This window comes from Heteronotia binoei, chromosome 21 (assembly GCF_032191835.1).
Source record: "Heteronotia binoei isolate CCM8104 ecotype False Entrance Well chromosome 21, APGP_CSIRO_Hbin_v1, whole genome shotgun sequence".
In the NCBI taxonomy this organism is placed as follows: Eukaryota; Metazoa; Chordata; class Lepidosauria; order Squamata; family Gekkonidae; genus Heteronotia; species Heteronotia binoei.
The window spans coordinates 121,177,878-121,203,891 of NC_083243.1; the positions used below are offsets into that span (position 1 = coordinate 121,177,878).

Consider the following 26,014-nt stretch of genomic DNA (forward strand, 5'->3'; position numbering starts at 1 on the left):
TGCCAACAAAAGTCCGTATAATCAAAGCGAGTAGTAATGTATGACTGTGAGAAGGAAGGCCAAGCACAGAAGAATAGATGCTTTTGAGATGTGGTGCTGGAGAAGAATCTTGAGAGTCCCTTGGACTGCAAGATCAAATCAGTCAGTCCTAAGGGAAATGAACTCCAACAGTTCCCTGGAAGGTCAGATGCTGAAACTGAAGCTCAAATACTTTGGCCACCAAATGAGAAGAGAGCACTCACTGGAGAAGATCCTGATGCTGGGAAAGACAGAAGGCAAAAGAAGAAGGGGACGGCAAAAGATGAGATGGCTGGACAGCGTTACTGATGTAACTAACACGAATTTGAGCAGACTTCGGAGAATGGTGGAAGATAGGAGGGCCTGGCGTGACTTTGTCCATGAGGTTGCAAAGAGTCAGACTCGACTGTGCAACTGAACAACAACAACAATTTGTGAGTTTCCTGCATTGTGCAGGGGGTTGGACTAGAAGACCCTGGAGGTCCCTTCCAACTCTATGATTGTTTATTTGTTTGATTATCTATGGCAATTTAAACTTAGAAAGAAATTGAATGTGTTGACTCCTTCAAGTCTGATGGTATTTTAAAAGAATTCCATGAAGCTATAGCGTCCCATATTGGGAAATAGGTTTCTTTAGAATCAATAAGGTCCTTTAGAACTAGTAATCTTTAGGACAATAGGAATATTACATAATAGAATGAGTTTAACATAAGCCCTTTTCAGATGTTTGATTTTGGTGCTGCAACTGTGCACAATGTGAGCATATGATCCTCCCAAAATGCATAGTCTCCATTTTGTGTGACCTGGGCAATGTGCATTGCTACTGTGTACATATACTTCACATAATATGGTGACCATACATAGACTTTCATTATATGTGAATGTATAAGCAAAACTGAAATCTGAAAAGTAAATTAAAAGGCTTGGGCCCCCAAATGACCCCCCACACCGTCGTTGCTTAGGATCTGGGCCTTCTTCCCTCCTTAAGCAGAGCAGAGAGAAAAATCAACACAGCAGTCAGTCATTTGTAGTTTAGCACAGGCAGCAGAAAAGGACTAAGAGGGGAAGGAAGGACTTCAAGTGCTGAAAAAAGCAACTTCTATGTTAGGGATTATTTAAAAAGGGAGTGAAAATAAAACAGCTGATACTGTAATGCCCCATATAGATCTATGCTGTAGACTCATTAGGGATACTGTGTAAAATTCTGGTCACTATATCTCAAAGATGACATTGCAGAGCTGAAAAAGTATGGAGGAGGGCAACCAAGATAATTAGAGGGTTGGAGCACCTTCCCTATGAGGAAAGGCTGAAGAGTCTGGGGATTTTCAGTTTAGAAAAGAGATGACTAGGGGCAGGCCCGGTGCTGGAGTTTCCAGCGCCCCAGGCTAGAAATTGCTCCTCCGCCCCCCCCCCATTGTGGCTAAATTTGCATGCCAATGACGTCATGATGATGTCATCAGCGTCATTGGTCAGATGGGTGATCCTGACCTTCCTGACTTTGCGGAGGCCGCCTGATCAGCCCCTTGCCCCAATCAGCCTTCCTGCAACGCCTTGCAAGGTGCGCTGGATGTGAGCCCCGGCCCGGCTCATGGGGGGAAGAGCACCCAGCAGCACCCCCAGGTGGGGTGGCACCTTAAGCGGCTGCCTACCCCACCTACTCCCATGTGCCGGCCCTGACTGTGGGGGGGCATCAGTGTTCTCTCTAAGCATTCTGGCTTTTTCCTTCCTTCCCCAGGGGACCAGGAGGGGGAGGAGCCTCAGCCAGTAGAAGGAAGAGAGGGTTGGCTCAGTGCTGTGTGATTGAGAGAGCCTGTCAAAGCAAGCTCTCACCCTCCCCTTCCTCCTCAAGGGAGAAGCCTCAGTAAATTGACAATATAGAGGCTTTCCTCTGTAGCTCCTGTGTGATTGAATAAGTCTGGCAAAGCAAGCTGTGATGCAGGAAGAAGCAAGCAAGAGGGAGAAGGAAGCAGATGAGAGCCAGTTGCTCAGGGGCCTGATAGAAGTCCTCTGGGGACCTGATTCTGTCTCCAGGCTGCATATTTGACACCCCTGCTCTAGAGAATAGGTCTACTCTCCCCTTTCCACCAGATTTGTAGATGTGGCCCCCAGAGAACAGGTCTACCCACCCCTTTCCACCATATTGGTAGACCAGGCATCAGACCATCACCCTGCACTGTGTCTTAGAAAACATACCAGCATTTGGTGGGGACTCTTGCAGTCTAATTTTTTTTTTAAGTAAAATATGACAACCAGCATTACAGGCCAAGTATAACTGTCAGAACCTTGCCTAACCTAACAAACAGAAAGTTGCTTAAATGTTATCAACCAGCTCAAACTACTTATTTATTCAAATATACATATTCTATTTTTCCCTGTGACTCAAGGCAGACCAGAGGCCAGGTCTATCAAATCACACTGAAAAGCATAATAGGGATGTGTTAAAAATCCCCCACCCAGCTCCATTGTAGCTATGGGGCCATTATAGTCAATGGACACCATGGACTATAATGGAGAATCGATCTGGGGGTATCTGGGGGGCTGTTTTTTTAGATATAGGCACCATAGCTGCTGGTGCCTCTCCTAAAAAAAACCCCCTTAGTTTAAAAAAGATTGGTCCAGGGGTCCAATTCTATGGGCCCCAGAAGGAGGTGCCCCCATCCTCCATTGTTTCCAATGAAGGGGGGGATTGCCTTCTCAGTTGTGGGCTGTGATAATTCTCCCTGTGCTGCTGGTTAAAATTTTGTGTGCCAAAAGAGTCCCCTAGCACATCTTAGAAGGAACTGTGGACATGATAGAGATTTACAAAATTATTCATGGAGGAGAGTTGACAAAGTGAACTTTTTCTCTGTCTCACAAAATATTATAGTTCAAGGGCATACAATGAAACTGACGGGCAGTAGGTTCAGGATGGACAAAAGGAACTACTACTTTGCATGGAGAGTAATTAAAATGTGGAATTTGCTGACAGAGAATAAACAGCTTGAAAGAGGGATTAGATAGAGTCATGGAGGATAAATCTAACAGTAGCTACTAGCTGAGGGAAACCTCTGCATTCAGAGTCACTAATCCTCTGAATCTCAAAGTTAGGAGGCAACATTAAGAGGATAGCCTCACTCTCTATGCCCTGTTGGCCATCCAAAGGAACTGGTTGACCACTGTGTGAGACAGGATAGTGGACCAGATGGACTACTGGCTCTTCTTATGTTCAGAGTGAACACCCTCAGGATGTTACTGGAATTGGGGGTCTCCTAATATTTTTTGGGGGAATATTAGCTCTTACTAGACTGGCTAGTGAGAGGTGGTGTCATGATCTGTGCTGTAGGCTTCCCAACCCTCCCGCCCTGGCTGGGGACCCCAGGATTTACAGCCTCTTCCACCGCTCTCCAAAAAAACGGAAGCGGGGGGAGGGGGGAAACGGCGCCAAGGAGCGTGGTGAGCCACCCCATCTCGGAGGAGCAGCTAAGGTGAACCAGAGAAGAGGCGGCAGCAGCACAGCGGCATCTCCCGCTCTGCTCCACCTCTGAGGTAAAATCAGAGAAGGGGAGGGTGAAGGCAGGCCAGGAGCGTGGTGAGCCGCGAATCTGGGTCCTTCTAGGACCCGGACTCGTGGCTCACCATGCTCCTGACCTGCCTCCACCCTCCCCTTCTCTGATTTCATTTCAGAGGCAGAGCGGGTGATGCTGCTGTGCTGCCGCCTCTTCTCCGCTTCACCTGAGCCCATCTCGGAGGAGCAGTTACGGTGAAGCGGAGAAGAGGCGGCAGCAGTGTAGCGGCATCGCCCGCTCCGCCTCTGAGGTGAAATCAGAGAAGGGGAGGGTGGAGGGAAGGAAGACATTTAAAAAGGTGTGCCGTCCCTTGAAATGCGATGGCCAAAACTCCCGTTGGGGTTCAGTGATGCTTGTCACACTCTTGCTCCTAGCTCCACCCCAGTGTCTCCTGGCTCCACCCCCAAAGTCCCCAGAGATTTCTTGAATTGGACTTGGCAACCCTACTGTGCTGTGCTATGAGACAGAGGCCTAGTGGGCCTAGGGAGTTTGTGAAGCCTGTGTCACAATAGGAAGAGAGCCTACAATCCCACTAGTTGCAGGGAAGACATGGATGAGAGGGATTATAGCAGGGGTTTATGGAAATCATAGAAGAGACCTCAGGGAGGAGGACAAGATGATCATCTTGGGTATGTGGTTTGGATCCAGGAACACATAACACACAGAAGAAATACAGCGCCTTTTTTGTAGAGGAAAATGTGTCCTGTGGCAGGGTGGAATGATTACCTCTTGGAACAATGTAGTGATTGGATTAGCTGATAATTAGACAGACAGACAGATAAAATTAAAGAATAGGTCAGGACATTTTTTACTTCTGACTTTTGGCAACCCTATTGCAATTTAATATAACACATTTTTTTTTTTAAAAAATACTCTTTTGAAGAAATAACTGAAGCCCAATTTGGATATGAGGTAATAATGTGGTTGCAGAGTGCTGAAGTGGTAGAAATGCAAGTGACGATGTTCAGAGATTCCCTACCTTAATAATTCTTTGTAAGGGGAAAACAAGCACAACATATGGTGGGTTATGCTTTCACAATGATGTCCTAACTTTTATTTGCAGGGAATTTTTAGATGGGGAACATTTCTCCTTGACTGGGTTCCAAAGCAGCTCATTCACATTATCCCCCCTCCCCCCCGCCTATCCTCATGACAACGACCTTGTATGGGTGGTTAGGCTGAGAGATTATGATAAACCCAGGGTCACCTGGTGAGTTTCTGTGGCAGAGCTGGGATTTGAACTGGGTTGTCCCATATCCTAGCACTCTTAACTGCTCACCTTACCTGCAGTCTGAAACAGGGCATTGGCCCTTTGTACCACTTCAAGATTTTCCCACCTTATTCTGTGTGTGTTAGCCAGAACCGAGTCTGTTATGATGGACTGTCATAGAGTGGGTAACTGGGCAATGTTGTTTGGGTAGCTGGGCAATGTTAAAATATTTTGAAAATGCTAATAAAATTTAAGTAATAGAAAAATGATGATCTGTCATGTCAGTGGATATGGTTAATGTTCAATTTATAGTCTCATTTTGCTGTTTAACAAAAAGAGCTTTCCATTCAACTCTGCAGATGTATTTTTAAATTTTTTTCAGGCTAACTCTCAACACATTGAACACAGTTTAAATAACTTAAAGTTGCATTGCATTTTAAAGCATTCTTTCTAATGAAAAACTAGCTTACCAGAACTGAAGCTATGGGTTATTAAGTTTTGCTGGGGTGAGGGGTGTTCAGTGAAATGCCTGTGGGGAAGATCTGTCCCCCTGCCAAGACTCCTACCATTGCATTGCTCTCCAGCCTATTGTTTTAATCTCCTTAGTGGGTAATATGTAGAAGTTTTTAGTGGACTATGATGCTGACATGCAAATTGCAACCATGTTTATTCTGAGATAAGTCCCATTGATCTCAGTGGGATGTTCATCTGAGTAAACATACCAGATTGCAACTATATGGTAGCTCTGGACATTTTAAAAAAAGTGATGGAAGCAGAGAAGTATCTCTTCATATGCTGCTTCCAAAGTAACACTTGAAGAAGAGCTTGCATGGGGGAATGTGCCTGTTGTTTCAACATTTGTGCACAAATGTGGGCAGGTGAAAGTGCACACACACAAATTCCTTATGGAATGTTACATTGTAAGGGCAGTCTTTGAATTACATCAAGCCCCAGGCTTAGATCCTCCAGAATTTTTCATAGGGCAACTCCCCCCTCTTGCTGGTGGTGCAATGCTGTTCCTGGGGTTCTCTTTTTCCCAGGAGCAGCATTGGGCACCATTTTGAGGTAGAGTGGGAGGGGGGACAAGAAAGTAACATTTTATGATGTTTGCAAAATTGCTGGGAGGTCTCCTCTTTTTATGGGGAAATTAGCAAGATGGTGACCCTGGTAGAGCTAGGAGCTGATCTTTTCCCCATAATATGGAGGTCCAGTATCAGAATGAAAACTTTAAAATATTTTTAAATGTTTACTTAGAATAATATGTAAAAAAACAATCACACATAAGCAATCAAAATACACACACAAACAGAGGTTTTTAGGAATTATTGCAGAGGTGATATCTACCTTTCTAGGTATGGTCCAAGGATCCATGAAGCAGAGGAGGTAAATAATGGAAGTGACGGAGGCTCAGGGGAGGGACGGTGGCTCAGTGGTAGAGCATCTGCTTGGGAAGCAGAAGGTCCCAGGTTCAATCCCTGGCATCTCCAAAAAAGGGTCCAGGCAAATAGGTGTGAAAAACCTCCGCTTGAGACCCTGGAGAGCTGCTGCCAGTCTGAGAAGACAATACTGACTTTGATGGACCGAGGGTCTGATTCAGTATAAGGCAGCTTCATATGTTCATATGTTGATCCAAACAAGGCAGGACAAGACACACTGAACTGGCCAAACACATGGCCTTATATTACCAAATTCATATCACCAGGCAATGATACCAGATGACCCATGACATATCTGTCAGATGATCTGTGACATAGCTGCATGTGACCCCTGACATCACAGAAGGGGAGGCTCCCAGGAGGGTTTGGAAAAAGGATTATGGGTGTTGATGGGTTTACCTATTGCAATCCCTACCTAAACAAAGAAACATGATGGGATATTATGGGGCCAAATAGCTAGGTATTGTGGCACCAAAGCTAAACACAATGAGAATGATCTCCGTGGCTGGAACTGGTCTTTGCAACACAATTCTTCTGGCTGGAGTTGTATTGTGTAAGTAACTGCCTTGGCTGTGTGGCAGGAGAAATCTTGGCTAGGTGCAAATATGTTTTAGGAAGCCTATTTTTAAACATTGCCATCTACATTTGCATCTCCATGGCATGTCCGGAGTATGTGGGACTCCCGCCTCGCTCTCATGGCATCCAGAGAGACCTGAAGTTGTTGTTTTAGGCAGGGGTGGCCAACGGTAGCCCTTCAGATGTTTTTTGTCTACAACTCCCATCAGCCCCAGCCAGTATGGCCAATGGCTGGGGCTGATGGGAGTTGTAGGCAAAAACATCTGGAGAGCTACCGTTGGCCACCCCTGTTTTAGGACATCAAAGAAACATGGCTTCTATGGAGAGACTGCTTCTTGGCAATGGCTTTCATAGACAGGAACGCAGTTAGGATCTGCAGGGCTGAGCAGCTCAGGAGAGAAGTGCAATCTGGAGTCCTTTCTGGCAAGGGGAGCACAACTGGTTAAATCCAGGCACAGAGTCCTTGTAGCCTGGCTGAAGAACTTGCTGTTTAGGATCACACCGGGTAAACTGTCCCAAATACGCTCTGTTATTAGCTAAAAGTCCATTGAGGCAGGTTTTGCTTGTGCTTACACAATATGAGTCCATACTGTAAGTCCATAATGATAAGAATCTTGTATTTTTGATGCTAGGCCAGAGTAAACTCAGTCCATAAATGGTGGGAAAGGATGTCTAGGGTTTACAACGGGCAGAAATCTTTCAGCCCACAAGAAAATTCCAGTGAATCTAAGCCATTCTCTCAGCTCCAGAGAACATATTACAAGCCTTATGGGAATGCTGTCTAAGATAGGTTGGTCATAGAAAGCTATAATATACAGAGCTACTTTCTGTGTAAGTCTCCACCATCACATTTTGAGCTCTCATTTTGAGCACCCACTCTGTATGCCTAATAACTTTAGTACATGCCTTAGTTCTAATCTGATCAATTGCAAAGAACAGGAAGGTTAGTTTAGTTTATTTAATTTATATCCCACCCTCCCCGCCGAAGCAGACTCAGGGCAGCTCACAATACACTTAGTAGTGACCCTGCATAATTATGTATTTCCTTTGCAGTAACAAATTCTGACAACTGTCCACTGGATTAAATGCCACTTATTCCGTGGCGCAGAATGGTAAAGCTTCAGTACTGCAGTCAGAGCCCTCTGCTCACAACCTGAGTTCGATTCCAGCAGAAGCTGGTTGAGGTAGCCGGCCCCAGATTGACTCAGCCTTCCATGCTTTGAGGTCGGTAAAATGAGTACCCAGCTTGCTGGGGGGAAAGTGTAGATGACTGGGGAAGGTAATGGCAAACCACCCTGTAAAAAAAAGTCTGCCATGAAAACGTTGTGGAAGCAATGTCACCCCAGAGTCAAAAACTACTGGTGCTTGCACAGGGGACTACCTTAACCTTTTTACTCCATGGTAAAGCTGCCCAAAAGCTCTTTGACAGTATGAAGCAGTATGAGTAGCCTCCATCAACCATGACATTTGCTTCGACTGTTGCACTTTATTGGTGAATTCCAAACCGTCAAGCTTAGCTGGTTATTCCTAGGCACTCCACCCCGACACCCCCCCCCCCCCAAATATGAATGCCTGAGAAACAAATAATTTGGGGACATTTCTAGAAGCACATAGTGGGCTTTGTTGATCTTTGGACAAAGCTACAACTGAATTGTGTCCAGCCACTATTTCAGTGGTGTGCATCAGGAACAAGAACTCCCCTGATTTTTGATCGGTTATGTCCAGATTCTGGATTCATGCATACATGTTGCCAGAGCATTCAAGCAACAGCAGAGCCTAGAACTTGTGCCAGTGAAATCAATGTCTTTATTGACATCTTAGTTCTGTGATTTGTACACTATGGCTAAACATGCTTATTTACTCCTTTGAATGTCTGGATTTTTAGCCTTCTTAATGTTTTGATCTGCTTTAGTCATCACGCATACCTGAGGGCTAGAACAATATGTGGATTGTTTTTGGTATAAAAAATAAGCACAACTGGCTCATCTCTCCCATCTTGGTTCCAAACGAATGATTTTACTTATTACTAATTTCCCATGTAAATGTAATTTCATGCTAGCACTTTCTAGTTTAGAGTAGTCATTATTTGTCTGCCTATCTTTCAAGATTTAATGAATGGCACTGCATGGGAAGATTTGTTTGTCCTTTGCTGCAAAGGCTTGGACTGTGGGGTACACATGCGCCCTCTGCTGATCTTAAGGGCCTAGTGCAAGGAAATTCACAGCACTTGGAAGCTAAGCTGTAAAAAATCTTGCTGCAGTGCAGCAAAAGTGACCTTATGTGTGCCATCCTCTGATCTTTTGCACACCATGATATGACCTAAACAAGGCAAATCTGTACCGCTGAACACGCTCTGTTCTAGTGCAGATTTTAGAACTTTCAACTTCTGATTAATACAATACCATTATTTTTTTTTAAAAAAATCAAGGAACTATTCAATAATGGTTACTCCCAGTTAAGTCTTCAGAGAATGTTACTGTGAAGAAATTTTGACTATTATTACCTGTATGCAAATGTGATATTGTGTGCATTGCACCAGCCTATTATAGTATTGGAAATCAAAACAAAACCTGAAGATAATATACTAGCAATATGGGATCACTTCATTGAAACTGTATTTTTAAAAAAGAACTGAGGTTTTTGAAAGAAGTATATTCAGTTGTGGGAAAGCAATTGCATTGAAAACTCAAACCCCAAATGTAAAATAGTCTTTTAAAAACAAATGTTGGGGTACTTCCATTTGTGTTAAATCCAAGTTCTTCTCTCAGATGCCAATTTACAGAGCCCAATGTACGTTCACTTCTATGGGCAACTCTTTTTACATTTGGATACACCAGAGAAATTCTGCTCAAGACCTGTTACCACAAAAATTCTGCTGAGGACTTAATAGAGAGAGAGATGTTATATTTACATAGTCATCTAAGCAGTTGCCAATTACAAAGAAAATGAGAAAGCTCCTTGATAGTGTGGGAGGAAGGAAATGGGCACTGTTCTGGACTGAGGCAGGGAAAATGGTGCTGATGTGCATAGGAGTGGGAAATAACCAGAATTTCCTGTCTACACTGTAGCTAGTTATGGCTTTGCTGTGATCTTTCAAAAAGCATCACAGTTCAAGTGGTTTTGGCAAAGGCATGAAAATCAAGGACATGTAGTATCAAACCATGAGGAAGCAGGAAAAATATCAGCTCCTCTGTAGCTCCCAATCCAGTCCAATATCTGGTGTGCAACTAGGCTTCCCAACCCTCCCGCCCTGGCTGGGGACCCCAGGATTTACAGCCTCTTCCCCCGCTCTCAAAAAAAACGGAAGCGGGGGGAGGGGGGGAAACGGCGCCAAGGAGCGTGGCGAGCCACCCCATCTCGGAGGAGCAGCTAAGGTGAACCGGAGAAGAGGCGGCAGCAGCACAGCGGCATCGCCCGCTCTGCTCCGCCTCTGAGGTAAAATCAGAGAAGGGGAGGGTGGAGGCAGGCCAGGAGCGTGGTGAGCCGCGAATCTGGGTCCTTCTAGGACCCAGACTCGTGGCTCACCATGCTCCTGACCTGCCTCCACCCTCCCCTTCTCTGATTTCATTTCAGAGGCGGAGCGGGTGATGCTGCTGTGCTGCCGCCTCTTCTCCGCTTCACCTGAGCCCATCTCGGAGGAGCAGTTACGGTGAAGCGGAGAAGAGGCGGCAGCAGTGTAGCGGCGTCGCCCGCTCCGCCTCTGAGGTGAAATCAGAGAAGGGGAGGGTGGAGGGAAGGAAGACATTTAAAAAGGTGTGCCGTCCCTTGAAATGCGATGGCCAAAACTCCCGTTGGGGTTCAGTGATGCTTGTCACACTCTTGCTCCTAGCTCTACCCCAGTGTCTCCCAGCTCCACCCCCAAAGTCCCCAGAGATTTCTTGAATTGGACTTGGCAACCCTATGTGCAACCCAGATCAGTGTGGGTTGCACAGACCTCACAAACAGAAGCTGTTATTTATCTTTTTTCCATTTCTGTTTTCTGCACTTGGCAACTTAAAACTAAAGAGAAACTTCAATACACATGTGCCCATTGCTACTACAGACACTATTTAACCATGATAATTACTATTCATCCAGGTCATGCAGAATTTGAAAGCCTCCAGTTTGGGTTATAAGAACAAACTGCACTGATATTCTATAAGTAATATTCAGTTACCAATATTCTATAACATATAGATATTCTGATATTTATGTATTTGGATCCTAGGCCATGAAAGGCTTTAAAGTCCATCACCAGCACCTTCAACTGGGCTCAGCAACAAATGTAGTTGTTTTAGGATGAACAAGATATATTCCCATTGGCTCGCCCATGACAATAATTGGGCTGCCACATTCTTAACCAGCTGTAGTTTCTAGGTTGTCTTCAAGAGCAGCCCAACAAAGAGTGGATAACAATGTCCAATTGTGACATGATAAAAGCATGGATCAGCATGGCCAGATTGGCTAAGAAAGGAGACAGTTGGTGAATGAAATGCGGCTGGAGTTATCCACAGCCTTGCTCCTTTAAGGAAGGCTTAATGTGTAGAAGTGGCCAGCTGCAGCTTTCAGGGCACAAAGGTAAATAACATCATTTGGTAAATAATATCCCAGTAAGCTACTGTTGGAGGCAGGATACTCTCCCCCCCCCCCCCCGCCCCGGGTTGTTGGCAATCTTAGATGGAGCTGATAAAAGTCCTGACACCGAAATTTATAAAATGAATGTGTCACCTGGTGAATTTGTATATAGTTACTACTTTTACTGTCTTTAAAGCCCCAGTGATCTGGATAAGGGTATCTGAAGGATCATCGTCTTCTTTAATTGCTGGCCTTCTGTTGAGACAGCTGAAGTCCAACTTTGGCTCCTTCCTGTCCTGAGAATAAAGCAGTTGGTATGGTCATTTCAGCTGTAGTACCCCAGCTTTGGAATACCTTTTCACCAAATACTAATTTAGCTCCAAATCTGTTATCCTTCTGGCATCAGGTGAAGATTTATTTTCCCAAGTTTTGGGGTATTGTTCTTTTCTGCCCCCTCTGGAAACCTGGAAATAACTGATCATGTCTTAATCTCTGCTGCTTTAGTTTTAATTTTTCTGATTTGTTAGTTTTATTTTATATATGACTGACTGTTCAGTGTTCTTCATAGTGGGTTTTATTGTTTAATGATTAATATACTTTTTTTTTTGGCTGGGGAGTGAGATTTTAAGTATGATTGCTACTGATGTTTAATTTGCTTTCTCAGTGATTTTATTAGTCTTCTCAGAAACTAATTTCTAGCTGAGGGTAGGATATATTTAAAAAGCAATGTTTTCTGTCTCCCCATAGAATTTAAGTATGCAAGCAGCATAAAACACAAATTCCAAATGATTAATCTGCAGTTCTGCATGACAACATGATTTTAGCTTTTGAGCCGGGTTGCCAGCTCTGAGCTGGGAAATACCTGGAGATGTTGGGGGTGCAGCTTGGGGAGGGTGGGGTTTGGGGAGGGGAGGGGCCTCAGCAGGGTAGAAAGCTATAGAGTCCACCCTCCAAAACAACCATTTTCTCCAGAAGAACTGATATCGGTAATCTGGAGATTAATTTTAATAGCGGGAGATTTCTGGGTACCATCTGTAGATTAGCAACCCTATACTGTAGAAGTGACTACAGCACTTTATGGGTCCATCTACTTGCCTCTAAAATCAAGGAGAAATCTCCTTATTGTCACACCTTATTGTCATTATTACACAATGTTTAGAGTTGCCAAGTCCAATTCAAGAAATATCTGGGAACTTTGGGGGTGGAGCCAGGAGACATTGGGGTGGAGCCAGGAGCAAGGGTGTGACAAGCATAATTAAACTCCAAGGGAGTTCTGGCCATCACATTTAAAGGAACAGCACACTTTAAATGCCTTCCTTCCATAGGAAATAATGAAGGATAGGGGTACCTTCTTTTGGGGCTCATAGAATTGGACCCCCTGGTCCAATCGTTTTGAAACTTGGGGGGTATTTTGGGGAGAGGCACTAGATGCTATACTGAAAATATGGTGTCTCTACCTCAATAGACACCTCCCCAGAGCCCCCCGATACCCAAGGATCAATTCCCCATTATTCCCTATGGAAATCGTTCTCCATAGGGAATAATTGCCCAGTAGACATTTCCCTCCCCCCCCCCGCCGCTTTCTGATGACCCTAAAGTGAGGGGGGGGCTCCAAACCTGGGGATTGACAACCCTCTCTCTCTCTAACACACACACATATACTGCGTCTGGTTTCTCCACAAGGACTTCTGAAAAGAACAGGGGCCAGGCTGCTCCCTCCCTCCCTCTCTCTCTCTCTCTCACAAAACAAACCGAGGGACTGTGTTGCTGACCTTTCCTATGAAGTACTTCCTGTTCAATTTTAAAGGCACAGAGACACACACACATTTTGAAACAGACCTGTTTGCAGGTTTTTAGACCTGCCCAAGATCTAGAGCTGCATGCTAGTTGTGGGGACGGAGCTTCCCCTGCCGGCCAGCTGGCTGGGCGCGGGGGAAGCCTGTAAAACAGGGGGATCCTCCCCTGGGACCTGGGGATTGGCAAGCCTAACAATATTTGAAGCTGTGAGATCATTTTGTGGATCCTACTTTCACATGGCCTTTTGTGCATCATTCCTGTTCCTCCTAATATTGTACAACTTTCACTATCTGGATCTGATAATAAAGAGATTTCTTCTTGATTCCTCTCTGCCCCTTCACTTCAGTAGTAGCATTGTGAATTTTGGATAATCCAGTGCAGCATGTGGAGAATCCCCAAGTATAGGTTCATCAACTCTGGGTTGGGAAATACGTGGAGATTTGGAGGGTGAAGCCTGAGGAGGATGGGGTTTAGGTAAGGGACAGACTTCAGTGGGGTAAAATGCCATAGAGCCCACCTTCCAAAGTGACTGTTTTCTCCAGGTGAACTGGTCTCTGTTGTATAGAGATGAACTGAAATCCCAGGAGATCTCCAGCCACTACCTGAAGGCTGGCAATCCTACCAAAAATCCCTTTATACAGATGTTGGGTTCTGAATTGTTTGGACTGGAATCCAGGATGGACACACCTGCCAGCATTCTTTTTCAGCAAACTGGAGGGTTGGGCCTCAGTTTAGGGAGAAAAGGAGAGTTCAACTAAACTCAGAGGCACCCCCCCCAACCTTGTACCAGCACTTTGGCTGCAAAGGCATGGCCTAGACTTTCTTCCTCAACCCTCAGTGGGCCAGACTTAGGCTTCCCAACCCTCCCGCCCTGGCGGGGGACCCCAGGATTTACAGCCTCTTCCCCCGCTCTCCCAAAAAACGGAGGCGGGGGGAGGGGGGGAAACAGCGTCAAGGAGGGTGGCAAGCCGCGAGTCCGGGTCCTTCTGAGCCCATCTCGGAGGAGCAGCTAAGGCTCAGAAGGACTTGGATTCACGGCTCGCCACGCTCCTGGCCTGCCTCCACCAGAATTAAACTTTGTTAGTTTTAAAGGTGACACCAAACTCAACTTTGTGGTAATCCTTTTTATAAGAGAAAAAAAAAAGGTCCTGTTTCAGTTATGGACCACTGACAACTCTTGGTTTGTAATAATGAGGTCTTTTGATAATCCTGCTAAGCAACAACTATACAACGTATCCCGCTCATTTATAGCGCTAGCGCATTCCAAGAAGGCGGCGCACGGAAACCAGAACTCAAACACCAAGTTTCCCACCTCTCCTCCGTTTCCTTGCTGCTGCCTCTGCTCTTTCACGTCTTAGCTCCTCCCAACTCGGCAGCCACTCATTTCCCTTACCCGTTTCACGCATTGCTCTTCCTGGCTGTGGCCATTGAATGTCTCTGTGGCGCGCGCCTTTTATGCATCAAAGCGGTGCTGGGTGGGATACCATAAAGGCAAGCAGTGCAGGGTTTGCGGCAGCAGGATTCGAACCCGGGGATCATGTCGCGAGCCAAGGTAATAACAGAGCTGGAGCAAAGGCACCGCAGAGGTGCCGGAAATATCACAGCGGCTGGGTGGAAAGATTTGTCTAATGTTGGCAAAATCATTGCTTAAGGGCTAGGGACTGAGTCACGCGTTTCTCCGGAATGTGATGGCCAAAACTCCCTTGGGAGTTCAATTATGCTTGTCACAGCCTTGATCTTGGCTCCACCCCTAATGTCTCCTGGCTCCACCCCCAAAGTCTCCTGGCTCCACCCCCAAAGTCCCCAGATATTTCTTGAATTGGACTTGGCAACCCTAGCCAGACTAATAAAGGATTGTCTGGTAGTGGGCTCTAGGGTTGCCATCCTCCAGGTGGGGCCTGGAGATCTCCCACTTTTGCAACTCATTTCCAGCTGGCAGATCAGTTGTAAAATCTTCTGCTTTTACAACTGATCTCCAGCTGGGGAGGGTAGATGTGTAATCTGTGCCACTTGTTCTTCAGGTCTACCAGTATAGCAGAAAGGGGTGGATAGACCTTTTTTCCAGGGGCCAGTTCTACCAATATGGTGGAAAGGGGAGAGTAGACCTATTCTCTGGAGGCCATCTGTTCTAGTACGCTTTGCCCTGGTACAGCCATTTGCCCTGGTATGCTTTGCACACCAGCAGCGTGTACACTTTGTACACATGTATACTTTGCATACATGCAGCAGAGCAAGGTTTGCTATAATGAGTCCAAGGGAGTAAAAAGGGCTAAATCTGTAATCCTATGCCTACTTTCTTGGGAAGAAGCCCCACAGAACGCACTGAGAATCATTTCTGAAGAAACATGGATAAGGTTGGGTTGCATATCAGTTTCAACTCAAGTGTGTTGCTTTTGCTGAGATATAGAATTAATTGCCTTTGTGTTAGTCAAGTTCATTTGAAGTTCTTACTAAAGCACACAACAGTCCTAGGCAAATAATACTCATCAGTAGAAATAAAAGATCATGTGATTAATGTTGGCAGGAGGACTGTATGATTCAGATCAGCGCTGAATATGTGTTAAAGCTTATTACATCTGCAAAGGAAATATGCTAATTAAGTAGGTGTGTTTAAGATACTTTTAACTGTTATGTTTCAAGAGGCTTAGGAAATGTTAAACCTGTTGTTATTGTTGTTTTCATTGTGTCTTGCCAGATTCCTGCATCATTGGTGACCACCCCAAATTACAGATAAAGAACTCAACGTTCTGTATGAGTGCCTATCCAAACTTGACAATGGTAAACTACACCAGCCGTGTCAACAAAACTTTTGTCAGTGGCAGTGAAGAGTACTTCAAGTAAGATATTTTTAAAAGTGAATAATTAACCATCTGAAAAGAATTCAAAGCATAAAGCTCACTGTGTAATACATGCAATTAGTCACTGAACAGAAAACAGTAATTACCATTTTCTAAGAACGCTTTTCCAGAGTAATAATTGAGTGTCTGTGCCACTTGTTCTTCAGATACTAGAACTTCACTAGTGAGGTGATAATTTAGGACACATAGGCAAATGTAATGGCTGCATGAGAAATACAACACATCATCTGGCATTTCAGTAGTTTTGGTGGCTTGAGAGTGAGCTCTGACCATGCATATAGGTCCCACAGAGATGTCCTTCAGCCTCAGTTCCCAATCCTTAAAAGTAAATTCATACCTGGCATGACAGTCCTATGGAGTCACTAGGATGAAGGCCTGTTGTGAAGAAAAATACAATGGCCGTTTTCGCACTTAGCGTTTGCTCCCCTTATTCCGCGGCGCAATTATGTCCGGATCATTTTTCTCGTTTTCCCACTAGTGACTCTTTGCGGAGTCGCCTTCCCTGAAGCCCCGGCTCAAATCGTTTTCCCACTGGCATCGACTTGAGTTCGATGCCCTGTCAATCATTTTTTTTTTAAGCGCAAGTCTGGTTGCGTAATGACGTACTAACGTACTAACGTAACATCGAGCTGTTCCCTCCCCTTCTTTTCGTGGACAAACCGCATCACGTGTGCTGCTGCTGCTTATGGATTGGCTGCAGCTGTAGAATCCTCCACAGCCCTTTATGTATTAACAGAAGCATTCACAGTGGAGAATCCTAGCACTAGATTCCCCCCCCCCCCAATTCTGAAGCACTAGATTCCCCCCCCAAATTTCCTCCGCTCTCTTTCCCTTCCCCGGCTGGCGCTTGCAACGGGGACCTGACTGATTCCTGCTGCCAGAGCTCCCCCCCCCGCCCCATTCTCTCCTTCCCCTTCTGTGGCGCGTGTGAAGAGCGAGCTCGCGTCTATTTTCTAACCGAGCGGAATGTAGCCAGGGAGAAGAATGCAGGACTCCAACTTCCCATTTTATACATGGCAATTTTGTGCAGGTCCAGAAATCCTGGTGGCACAGCTGAGGGAGGCATTCCCTTTTTAAAACACACACACATGAACGCTTTGGCCCGCACCGGCACTAGATTCCCTCCCCCCAACAATGTTCGTTTTCGCATTATCGAGATAACGCAACAGCGAAATAACGCAACTAAAGTCAATTAAAAAAAATTCTAACGAAACCAATTGAAGTGGCAATTGAGGCTATTCCAGGAGGGTTTTTTTTTTCTATTTGTTAATTTCGAAATATCGCTATTACGCAAAACTGTGAAGTTTAAAAAAAAATGGCCGTGCCGGCACTTTGGGGAAGCGCCGCGAAAGGCTGATGATTGGCCAAGGGGGTGGATGGGGTGGAAGGACGGAAAGGGAGAGGGTGCCGCCCACACAGCAGTCGATCCGGCGTGGATGGATTTCCCACTGCAAAGTCCGCGGAGTGGATCCGGTGTGGATCCGGAGGTTTTCAAAAACTCCGGCAGCATGCTGAAAAACATACTCCGGTGTAAAACCCCTGAAGCGCCGGAGCAAAGCGCAGCGCCGGAGCAACAGGTGCGAAATCCAGGAAAAGATCCGGAGGTAAATGGGGCGCTACGCCGGAGCAAAGGCTAGTGCGAAAACGGCCAATGAGCTCTAGATAGAGGCTCTCGGCAAGTGCCCCTCAGCTGTCTTCTCACCCACCCTAGTGAAGGCACTGATCCCCTCTCCCATCTCAAGGAGCGATCCCCCCCTTCCATCTCAAGGGGAGCTGATCCCTGCCATCTGAAGAACAGTTGTAAGTCTGAGTGATTTCCATGCTGCACCCCTCAAATCACCAGGACTTTCCCAACCTGGAGCTGGCAACTGCTAAGTCCCACTGGCTGTCATAGAGGGGCTGCTGCTGAACAGAAGCAAGCAGCCAGGCCTAGTTAAGTCATGTCAGTCAGAAGAATAATTGGAGGGGTGTGTGTGCAGGGGATACGTCACACCGTCATACAGTCCACAGTCACTCAGTCACACAGATGCTGAAGCTTAGCTTTTCTTTGTTCATAGAAGCATAGAGTTGGAAGGCACCTCTAGGGTCATCTAGTCCAACCCCCTGCACAATGCAGGAAACTCACAAACACCTCCCCCTAAATTCACAGGATTGTCATCGCTTTCAGATGGTCATAATAATAATAATAGATTTTATTTGTATCCCGCCCTCCCCGCCTAGGCGGCTCAGGGCGGCTAACAACATTTTATGCATTTACATTGCTTAAAAACCTCTAAGGAAGGGAGGCCACCACCGCCCAAGGAAGCCTGTTCCACTGAGGAATCGCTCTAACGGTCAGGAAGTTCTTCCTAATGTTGAGCCGGAAACTCTTTTGATTTAATTTCAACCCATTGGTTCTGGTCCTACCTTCTGGGGCCATAGAAAACAATTCCACACCATCCTCTATATGACAACCCTTCAAGTACTTGAAGATGGTGATCATATCACCTCCCAGCTGCCTCCTCTCCAGGCTAAACATCCCCAGCTCCTTCAACCTTTCCTCATAGGACTTGGTCTCCAGACCCCTCACCATCTTCATCGCCCACCTCTGGACCCGTTCCAGCTTGTCTATATCCTTCTTAAAATGTGGTGCCCAAAACTGAACACAATACTCCAGGTGAGGTCTTTCCAGAGCAGAGTAAAGCGATACCATCACATCACGTGATCTGGACACTATACTTCTGTTGATAAAGCCCAAGATTGCATTTGCCTTTTTAGCCACCGCATCACACTGTTGACTCATGTTCAGCGTATGATCCACTAAGACCCCGAGATCCTGTTCACACATACTACTGCTAAGACAAGTCACCCCCATCCTATAACCATGCGTCGGATTTTTCCTACCAAAATGCAGAACTTTACATTTATCCTTGTTAAAATTCATTTTATTGATTTTAGCCCAGTTTTCTAGCCTGTCAAGGTCATCCTTTATCCTGTTTCTGTCTTCTTCTGTGTTTGCAACCCCTCCCAATTTAGTATCATCTACAAATTTAATAAGCATTTCCTCTATTCCTTCATCCAAATCATTGATAATGATGTTGAACAAAACAGGTCCCAGGACAGATCCTTGAGGCACTCCACTTGTCACTCCTCTCCAAGAGGATGAGGAACCATTCACAAGCACTCTTTGGGTGCGATCTGTCAACCAGTTACAGATGCACCTAACGGTAACAGGATTCAAACCACATTTTACCAACTTGTCAACAAGGATAGTATGTGGAACCTTATCAGAATCAAGATAAATGATGTCTAGAGCATTCCCCTGATCCAGCAAGGTGGTCACTTGCTCAAAAAAAGAGATCAGGTTAGTCTGACATGACTTGTTCTTGAGAAAACCATGCTGGCTCTTAGTAATCACATCCATTTTTTCTAAATGTTCCAGGACCGACTGTTTGATGATTTGTTCTAAAACTTTTCCAGGTATAGACGTCAAGCTGACGGGTCGGTAGTTACCCGGATCGTCTTTTTTCCCCTTCTTGAAGATGGGGACAACATTCGCCCGCCTCCAATCTTCCGGCACCTCTCCTGTTCTCCACGAATTCTCAAAAATAATAGCCAGAGGCTCAGAAATTACATCCGCAAGCTCTTTTAGAACCCTTGGATGCAGTTCATCTGGCACTGAGGACTTAGTTTCATTTAAAGAAACTAGGTGTTTTTGTATTACTCCTATGCTGATCCTAGGTTGGAACTTCATACCCTCTTTATATGTTCTGTTTTTGCCATGCTGAGCACTGTTTCCCTCAGAAGAGAAGACTGAGGAAAAGTAGGAATTGAGCAGTTCCGCCCTCTCTTCATTACCTGTTACAATTTCACTTGCAGTGCATAGTTGCTGCCTTTTCCCGTCATGTTCATGTTGCATTGTTTAGCAGAAATGTGAGCTTGTGACGTAATCTTTTTTTTTTTTTGGCCTGGTCTGGTTATGTTATGGTATACCATGGAGTATGCTCCTCAAGGCAGCCATTTCCTGTATTCTGAATTCAGCTTTCCTCCCCCCTCCCTGCAGCCTATACCTGGGAAATGTACAGTCTTCCTCCCCAGTGGGGACCAAAGCAGGAGGGAAGCGACCTCAGCAAGGTATAATAAGAACATAAGAGAAGCCATGTTGGATCAGGCCAATGGCCCATCCAGTCCAACACTATCTATCTATCTATCTATCTATCTATCTATCTATCTATCTATCTATCTATCTATCTATCTATCTATCTATCATCTATCTATCATCCACCCACCCATCCACCCATCCATCCACCCACCCACCCACCCACCGACCGGGTAATAGCCACTGATGGACCTCTGCTCCATATTTTTATCCAACCCCCTCTTGAAGCTGGCTATGCTTGCAGCCACCACCACCTCCTCCTGTGGCAGTGAATTCCACATGTTAATCACCCTTTGGGTGAAGAAGTACTTCCTTTTATCCGTTTTAACCTGACTGCTCAGCAATTTCATCGAATGCCCACAAGTTCTTGTATTGTGAGAAAGGGAGAAAAGTACTTTTTTCTCTACTTTCTCCATCCCATGCATAATCTTGTAACCTCTGTCATGTCACCCCGCAGTTGACGGTTCTCCAAGCTAAAGAGCCCCAAGCGTTTTAACCTTTCTTCATAGGGAAAGTGTTCCAACCCTTTAATCATTCTAGTTGCCCGTTTCTGGACTTTATCCAATGCTATAATATCTTTTTTGAGGTGTGGCGACCAGAACTACACACAGTACTCCAAATGAGACCGCACCATCGATTTATACAGGGGCATTATGATACTGGCTGATTTGTTATCAATTACCTTCCTAATAATTCCCAGCATAGCGTTTGCCTTTTTTATTGCAATCGCACACTGTCTTGACATTTTCATTGAGTTATCTACCACGACCCCAAGATCTCTCTCTTGGTCAGTCTTTGCCAGTTCACACCCCATCAACTTGTATTTGTAGCTGGGATTCTTGGCCCCAATGTGCATTACCTTGCACTTGGCCACACTGAACCTCATCTGCCATGTTGACGCCCACTCACCCAGCCTCAACAGATCCCTTTGGAGTGCCTCACAATCCTCTCTGGTACTCACCACCCTGAACAATTTAGTGTCATCTGCAAACTTGGCCACTTCACTGCTCACTCCCAACTCCAAATCATTTATGAACTACTTAAAGAGCATGGGACCCAGTACTGAGCCCTGTGGCACTCCACTGCTTACCGTCCTCCACTGCGAAGACTGCCCATTTATACTCACTTTCTGCTTCCTATTAATCAGTCAGTTTTGGATCCACAAGAGGACCTGTCCTTTTACTCCATGACTTTCGAGCTTTCTAAGGAGCCTTTGATGAGGAACTTTATCAAAAGCTTTCTGGAAGTCAAGGTAAACAACATCTATTGGGTCTCCTTTGTCCACATGTTTGTTCACCCCCTCAAAGAAATGTAACAGGTTAGTGAGGCAAGATCTTCCCTTACAGAACCCATGCTGAGTCTTCCTCAATAACCCGTGTTCATCAATGTGCCTACTCATTCTGTCCTTGATAATGGTTTCTACCAACTTTCACGGTATTGAAGTCAGACTGACTGGCCTGTAATTTCCCAGATCTCCTTTGGAACCCTTGTTAAAGATGGGGGTGACATTTGCTACCTTCCAGTCCTCAAGAACGGAGGCAGATTTAAATGAAAGATTACATATTTTTGTCAGAAGATCCACAAGTTCAACTTTGAGTTCTTTCAGAACTCTTGGATGTATGCCATCCGGACCTGGTGACTTATTATTTTTTAATTCGTCTATCAGTTGTAGGACCTTCTCTTTTGTCACCTCAATCTGACTCAGGTCTTTCAACACCCCTTCCAAAATTAGTGGTTCTGGAGCAGGCAAACACTTCTCATCTTCCACAGTGAAGATGGAGGCAAAAAATGCATTCAGCTTCTCAGCCATTTCCCTATCCTCCTTCAGTAATCCTTTTGCCCCTTGGTCATCCAAAGGCCCCACTGCCTCCCTGGCTGGTTTCCTCTTCTAATATATTTGAAGAAATTTTTATTGTTGGCCTTTATGTTTTTTGCAATATGCTCCTCATAGTCCCTTTTTGCCTGCCTGATCACAGTCTTGCATTTGATTTGCCACAGCCTGTATTCCCTTTTATTAATCTCACTTGGACTGGTTTTCCACCGCTTAAAGGAGTCCTTCTTACCTTTTACAGCTTCCATTGCTTTGTTTGTTAATCTTGCAGGCCTTTTCTTATACCTGTTTGTGCCTTTCCTAACTTCTTGTATATATTTTATCTGAGCTTCTAGGATTGTAGTTTTAAATAGCCTCTAAGCTTCCCCAAGGGTTTTGACCCTATTTACCTTTCTTTTCAGTTTCCTTTTCACATGCCTCCTCATCTCAGAGAATTTACCCCTTTTAAAGTTAAACGTGGTTGTGCCGGTCTTTTGGAGCAACTCCGTATTTATACAAATGGCGAAATCAATAACGTTATGGTCACTGCTCCCAAGCGGTGCGATCACTTTTACATCTCTCACCAAGTCTTGGGTATTACTTAGGACCAAATCCAGGATCGCCCCACCCCTGGTAGGTTCTGAGACCATCTGCTCCATAGCACAGTCATTGAGAGCATCTAGAAACTCAATCTCTTTCTCTCGACCAGAACACATATTGACCCAATCAATCTGCGGGTAGTTAAAATCATCTATTACAACACAGTTTTTACATTTAGCAGCTGTCTTTAATCCTTCCCTCATATCAGTTTGAGGCCCCATGCCTCCTCAAACCCACCCTCTCCAGGCTCCACCCCTCAAATCTCCAGATATAATGACACAGACTCATCCCTGCAAAGCAGCCATTTTCTCCAGGGGAGCTGATCTCTGCCATCTGGAGAGCAGTTGTAATTCCGAGTGATCTCAAGCCCTCACCTGGAGATTGGCAACAATTGTTCTCCAGGCAGAAATGGCTGGTTTGGAGGGTGGAGTCTATGGCATTGTATCTGTTTGAGGTCCCACCCCTCCTCAAACCCACCCTCTCCAGGCTCCACCCCTCAAATCTTCAGATATTTCTCAACCTGGTGTTGGTAACTGCTAAGTCACACTGGCTGTCATAGGGGGGCTGATGCTGAACAGGAGCAAGCAGCCAGGCCTAGTTAAGTCATGCCAGTCAGGTGACATCAAGTCACTCAGAGGGTGCTGCCAGGCCTAAGGTAGCCAACCTCCACATGGAGCAACTATCAAGATGGGCCAATGGTTTGTTCAGTGCACCCATCAGCCAATGGGAGCACTCCATTTGATTACCACCATTAAGGAATTATTATCTATGATAATAAAATATAAGCAGGGGGGCCTGTGAGACTCATGGAGGGAATCTGAAAGTCCAAGAAACCTGTGTAAAAAAGTAGCAGCTTTTAAAATCCAAAAATAGGCTGGCAAGTATGGGCATTCCCTCCAGTCTAACAAAATTTAATCATTCAGTAAAGAAACTGTATCTTCATCTCAATCTCTCAATAAGCTACATTTGTATGACATGAAACATGAAGCTGCCTTATACTGAATCAGACCAACAGTCCCTGAGTATTGTCTGCTCAGACCGGCAGTAGCTCTCCAAGTTCTCAAGGACATCCATGTCACCTGTTACCCAATCCTTTTTTAAAAAACTGGAGGTGCCAGATATTGAACCTGGGACTTCCTGCATGCACAAGAGATGATCTATCACTGAGCCATAGCTCCACTCCAGATTCATTCATTCATTCATTCATTCAAAACCTTCCTTTCTCTCCAGTGGGGACCCCAAATGGCTCACATTGTTCTCCTCTCCTCCATGCTATCCTCACAACAACTCTGTGAAGTAGGTTAAGCTGAGAAAGTACAACTGGCCCAAGTTCATCCAGCATCCATGGCATTAGCGGTGATTTAGCATTAGCGGTGATTTAGCATTAGCGGTGATCCATGGCATTAGCTAGTCCAGCACTCTCAACTACTACACCAGACTAGTTCAATTTGGTCCTTAACACCTACAATTTATTTCCCCTTTACTATAAAATAACCCTTTTTCTTCTTGCATTAAATCTGCGTTCTCCTCCTTGGTATTGAGGACAAAAAAAGTTATAACTGGATTTTACCAAAGCGGGAGAATAGATACCTCAGGAACACTCTCATGGTTTACTTCAGGGATAGCTTATGGTAGATAGTGCCACGGCCAAGCACTGAAAAGCCAGTAAATAAACATTTCTTAGGCCTCTTCACGGGGACACTGAACTGCATGGTGGGGGCAGGGGGAGGTTTGTTGCCACAAATATATTGGTATCTGCTCCCTACCAGCCCAACTAGTCATAGTGCTACCTTTGAAAGTGCACACCTTCCAATTCAGACATCGTGCAAACATATGTAGACTCATAGACTGCACTATTTCAGAAAAGAACATAGCAAAGCAGGCTGGAAAGTTTAAGAGAAAAGTAGGTGAAAAAATATCCATGAAGAAGTTGTCTAAAAGAACAAAAATGAAGGGTAAGGGTAATAATTTTGTTTTGTTGTTCAGTTGCACAGTCGAGTTTGACTTTGCAACCCCATGGACCAAGTCATGCCAGGCCATCCTCCAAAGTCTGCTCAAATTTATGTTAGTTACACCAGTAATGCTGTCCAGCCATCTCATCTTTTGCAGTTCCCTTCTTCTTTTGCCTTATGTCTTTCCCAGCATCAGGATCTTCTCCAGTGAGTGCTCCCTTCTCATTTGGTGGCCAAAGTATTTGAGCTTCAGCTTCAGCATCTGACCTTCCAGGGAACAGTCAGGGTTTATTTCCCTTAGGACTGACTGATTTGATCTTCTTGCAGTCCAAGGGACTCTCAAGATTCTTCTCCAGCACCACAGCTCAAAAGCATCTATTCTTCTGTGCTTGGCCTTCCTTATGGTCCAGCTCTCACAGCCATACATTACTACTGGGAACACCATAGCTTTGACTAATCTCTTCTGCTTCTGTTAGGTCCTTTATCATGGCCATCTTTGCACGAAATGTTCCCTTGATTTCTCCAATTTTCTTGAAGAGATCTCTTGTCCTTCCCATTCTATTATTTTCCTCTATTGCTTTGCATTGTTCCTTCAGGAAGGCCTCCTTATCTCTCCTTGCTGTTCTCTGGAAATCTGCATTCAGTTGGGTGAATCTTTCCTTTTCACCTTTGCCTTTCGCTTTCCTTCTTTCTTCAGCTATTTGTAAAGTCTCATCAGACAGCCACTTAACTTTTTTGCATTTCTTTTTCTTTGGGATGGTGCTGATTGCTGCTTTCTACACAATGTCATGAACCCCCATCTATAGTTTTTCAGGCACTCTGTCTATCAGCTCTAGTTCCTTAAACCTATTCTTCACCTCCACGGTATATTCATAAGGGATGGGATCAAGGTTGAACCTGAATGGCCTAATGGCTTCCCCAGTTTTCTTAGTTTAAGCCTGAATTTTGCTATGAGTAGCTCATGATCTGATCAACAGTCAGATCCAGGTCTTGTTTTTGCTGACTGTAAGGAGCTTCTTCATCTTTGACAGTATATAATCAATCTGATTTCTGTGTTGCCCATCAGGTGATGTCCATGTGTAGAGTCACCTTTTAGGTTGTTGGAAGAGGGGGTTTGCTATGACCATCTTGTTCTCTTGACAAAACTCTGTTAGCTTTTGACCAACTTCATTTTGTTCTCCAAGGCCAAACTTGTCAGTTGTTTCAGTTACCTTTTGACTTCCTACTTTGGCATTCCAGTCCCCTATGATGAGGAGGACATCTTTTTGTGTGTGTTAGTTCTAGAAGGTGTTGTAGATCTTCATAGAACTGGTTCGCTTCAGTGTCTTCTGCATCAGTGGTTGGGGCATAGACTTGGATTACTGTGATATTGAATGGTTTGCCTTAGATATGGACTGAGATCATTCTGTCATTTTTGAAATTGTATCCCATTACTGCCTTCCTCCCTCTCTTGTTAACTATAAAGGCCACACCATTTCTTCTACAGGACTCTTGCCCAAAATAATAGATGTAGTGATCCT

At 45.0% G+C, this 26,014-nt stretch overlaps 1 protein-coding gene across 2 annotated transcripts in view; it reads left to right on the top strand.

Moving 5' to 3' along the window:
• SLC6A5 (solute carrier family 6 member 5) overlaps positions 1 to 26,014 on the top strand; it is a 125,401-nt gene that overhangs the window by 18,853 nt on the left and 80,534 nt on the right. For both annotated transcript variants that reach the window (XM_060262511.1, XM_060262512.1), the window contains one exon: positions 15,832 to 15,973. In XM_060262511.1, coding sequence (XP_060118494.1) covers positions 15,832 to 15,973 — 142 coding nt within the window. The remainder of the gene's footprint in view (positions 1 to 15,831; positions 15,974 to 26,014) is intronic.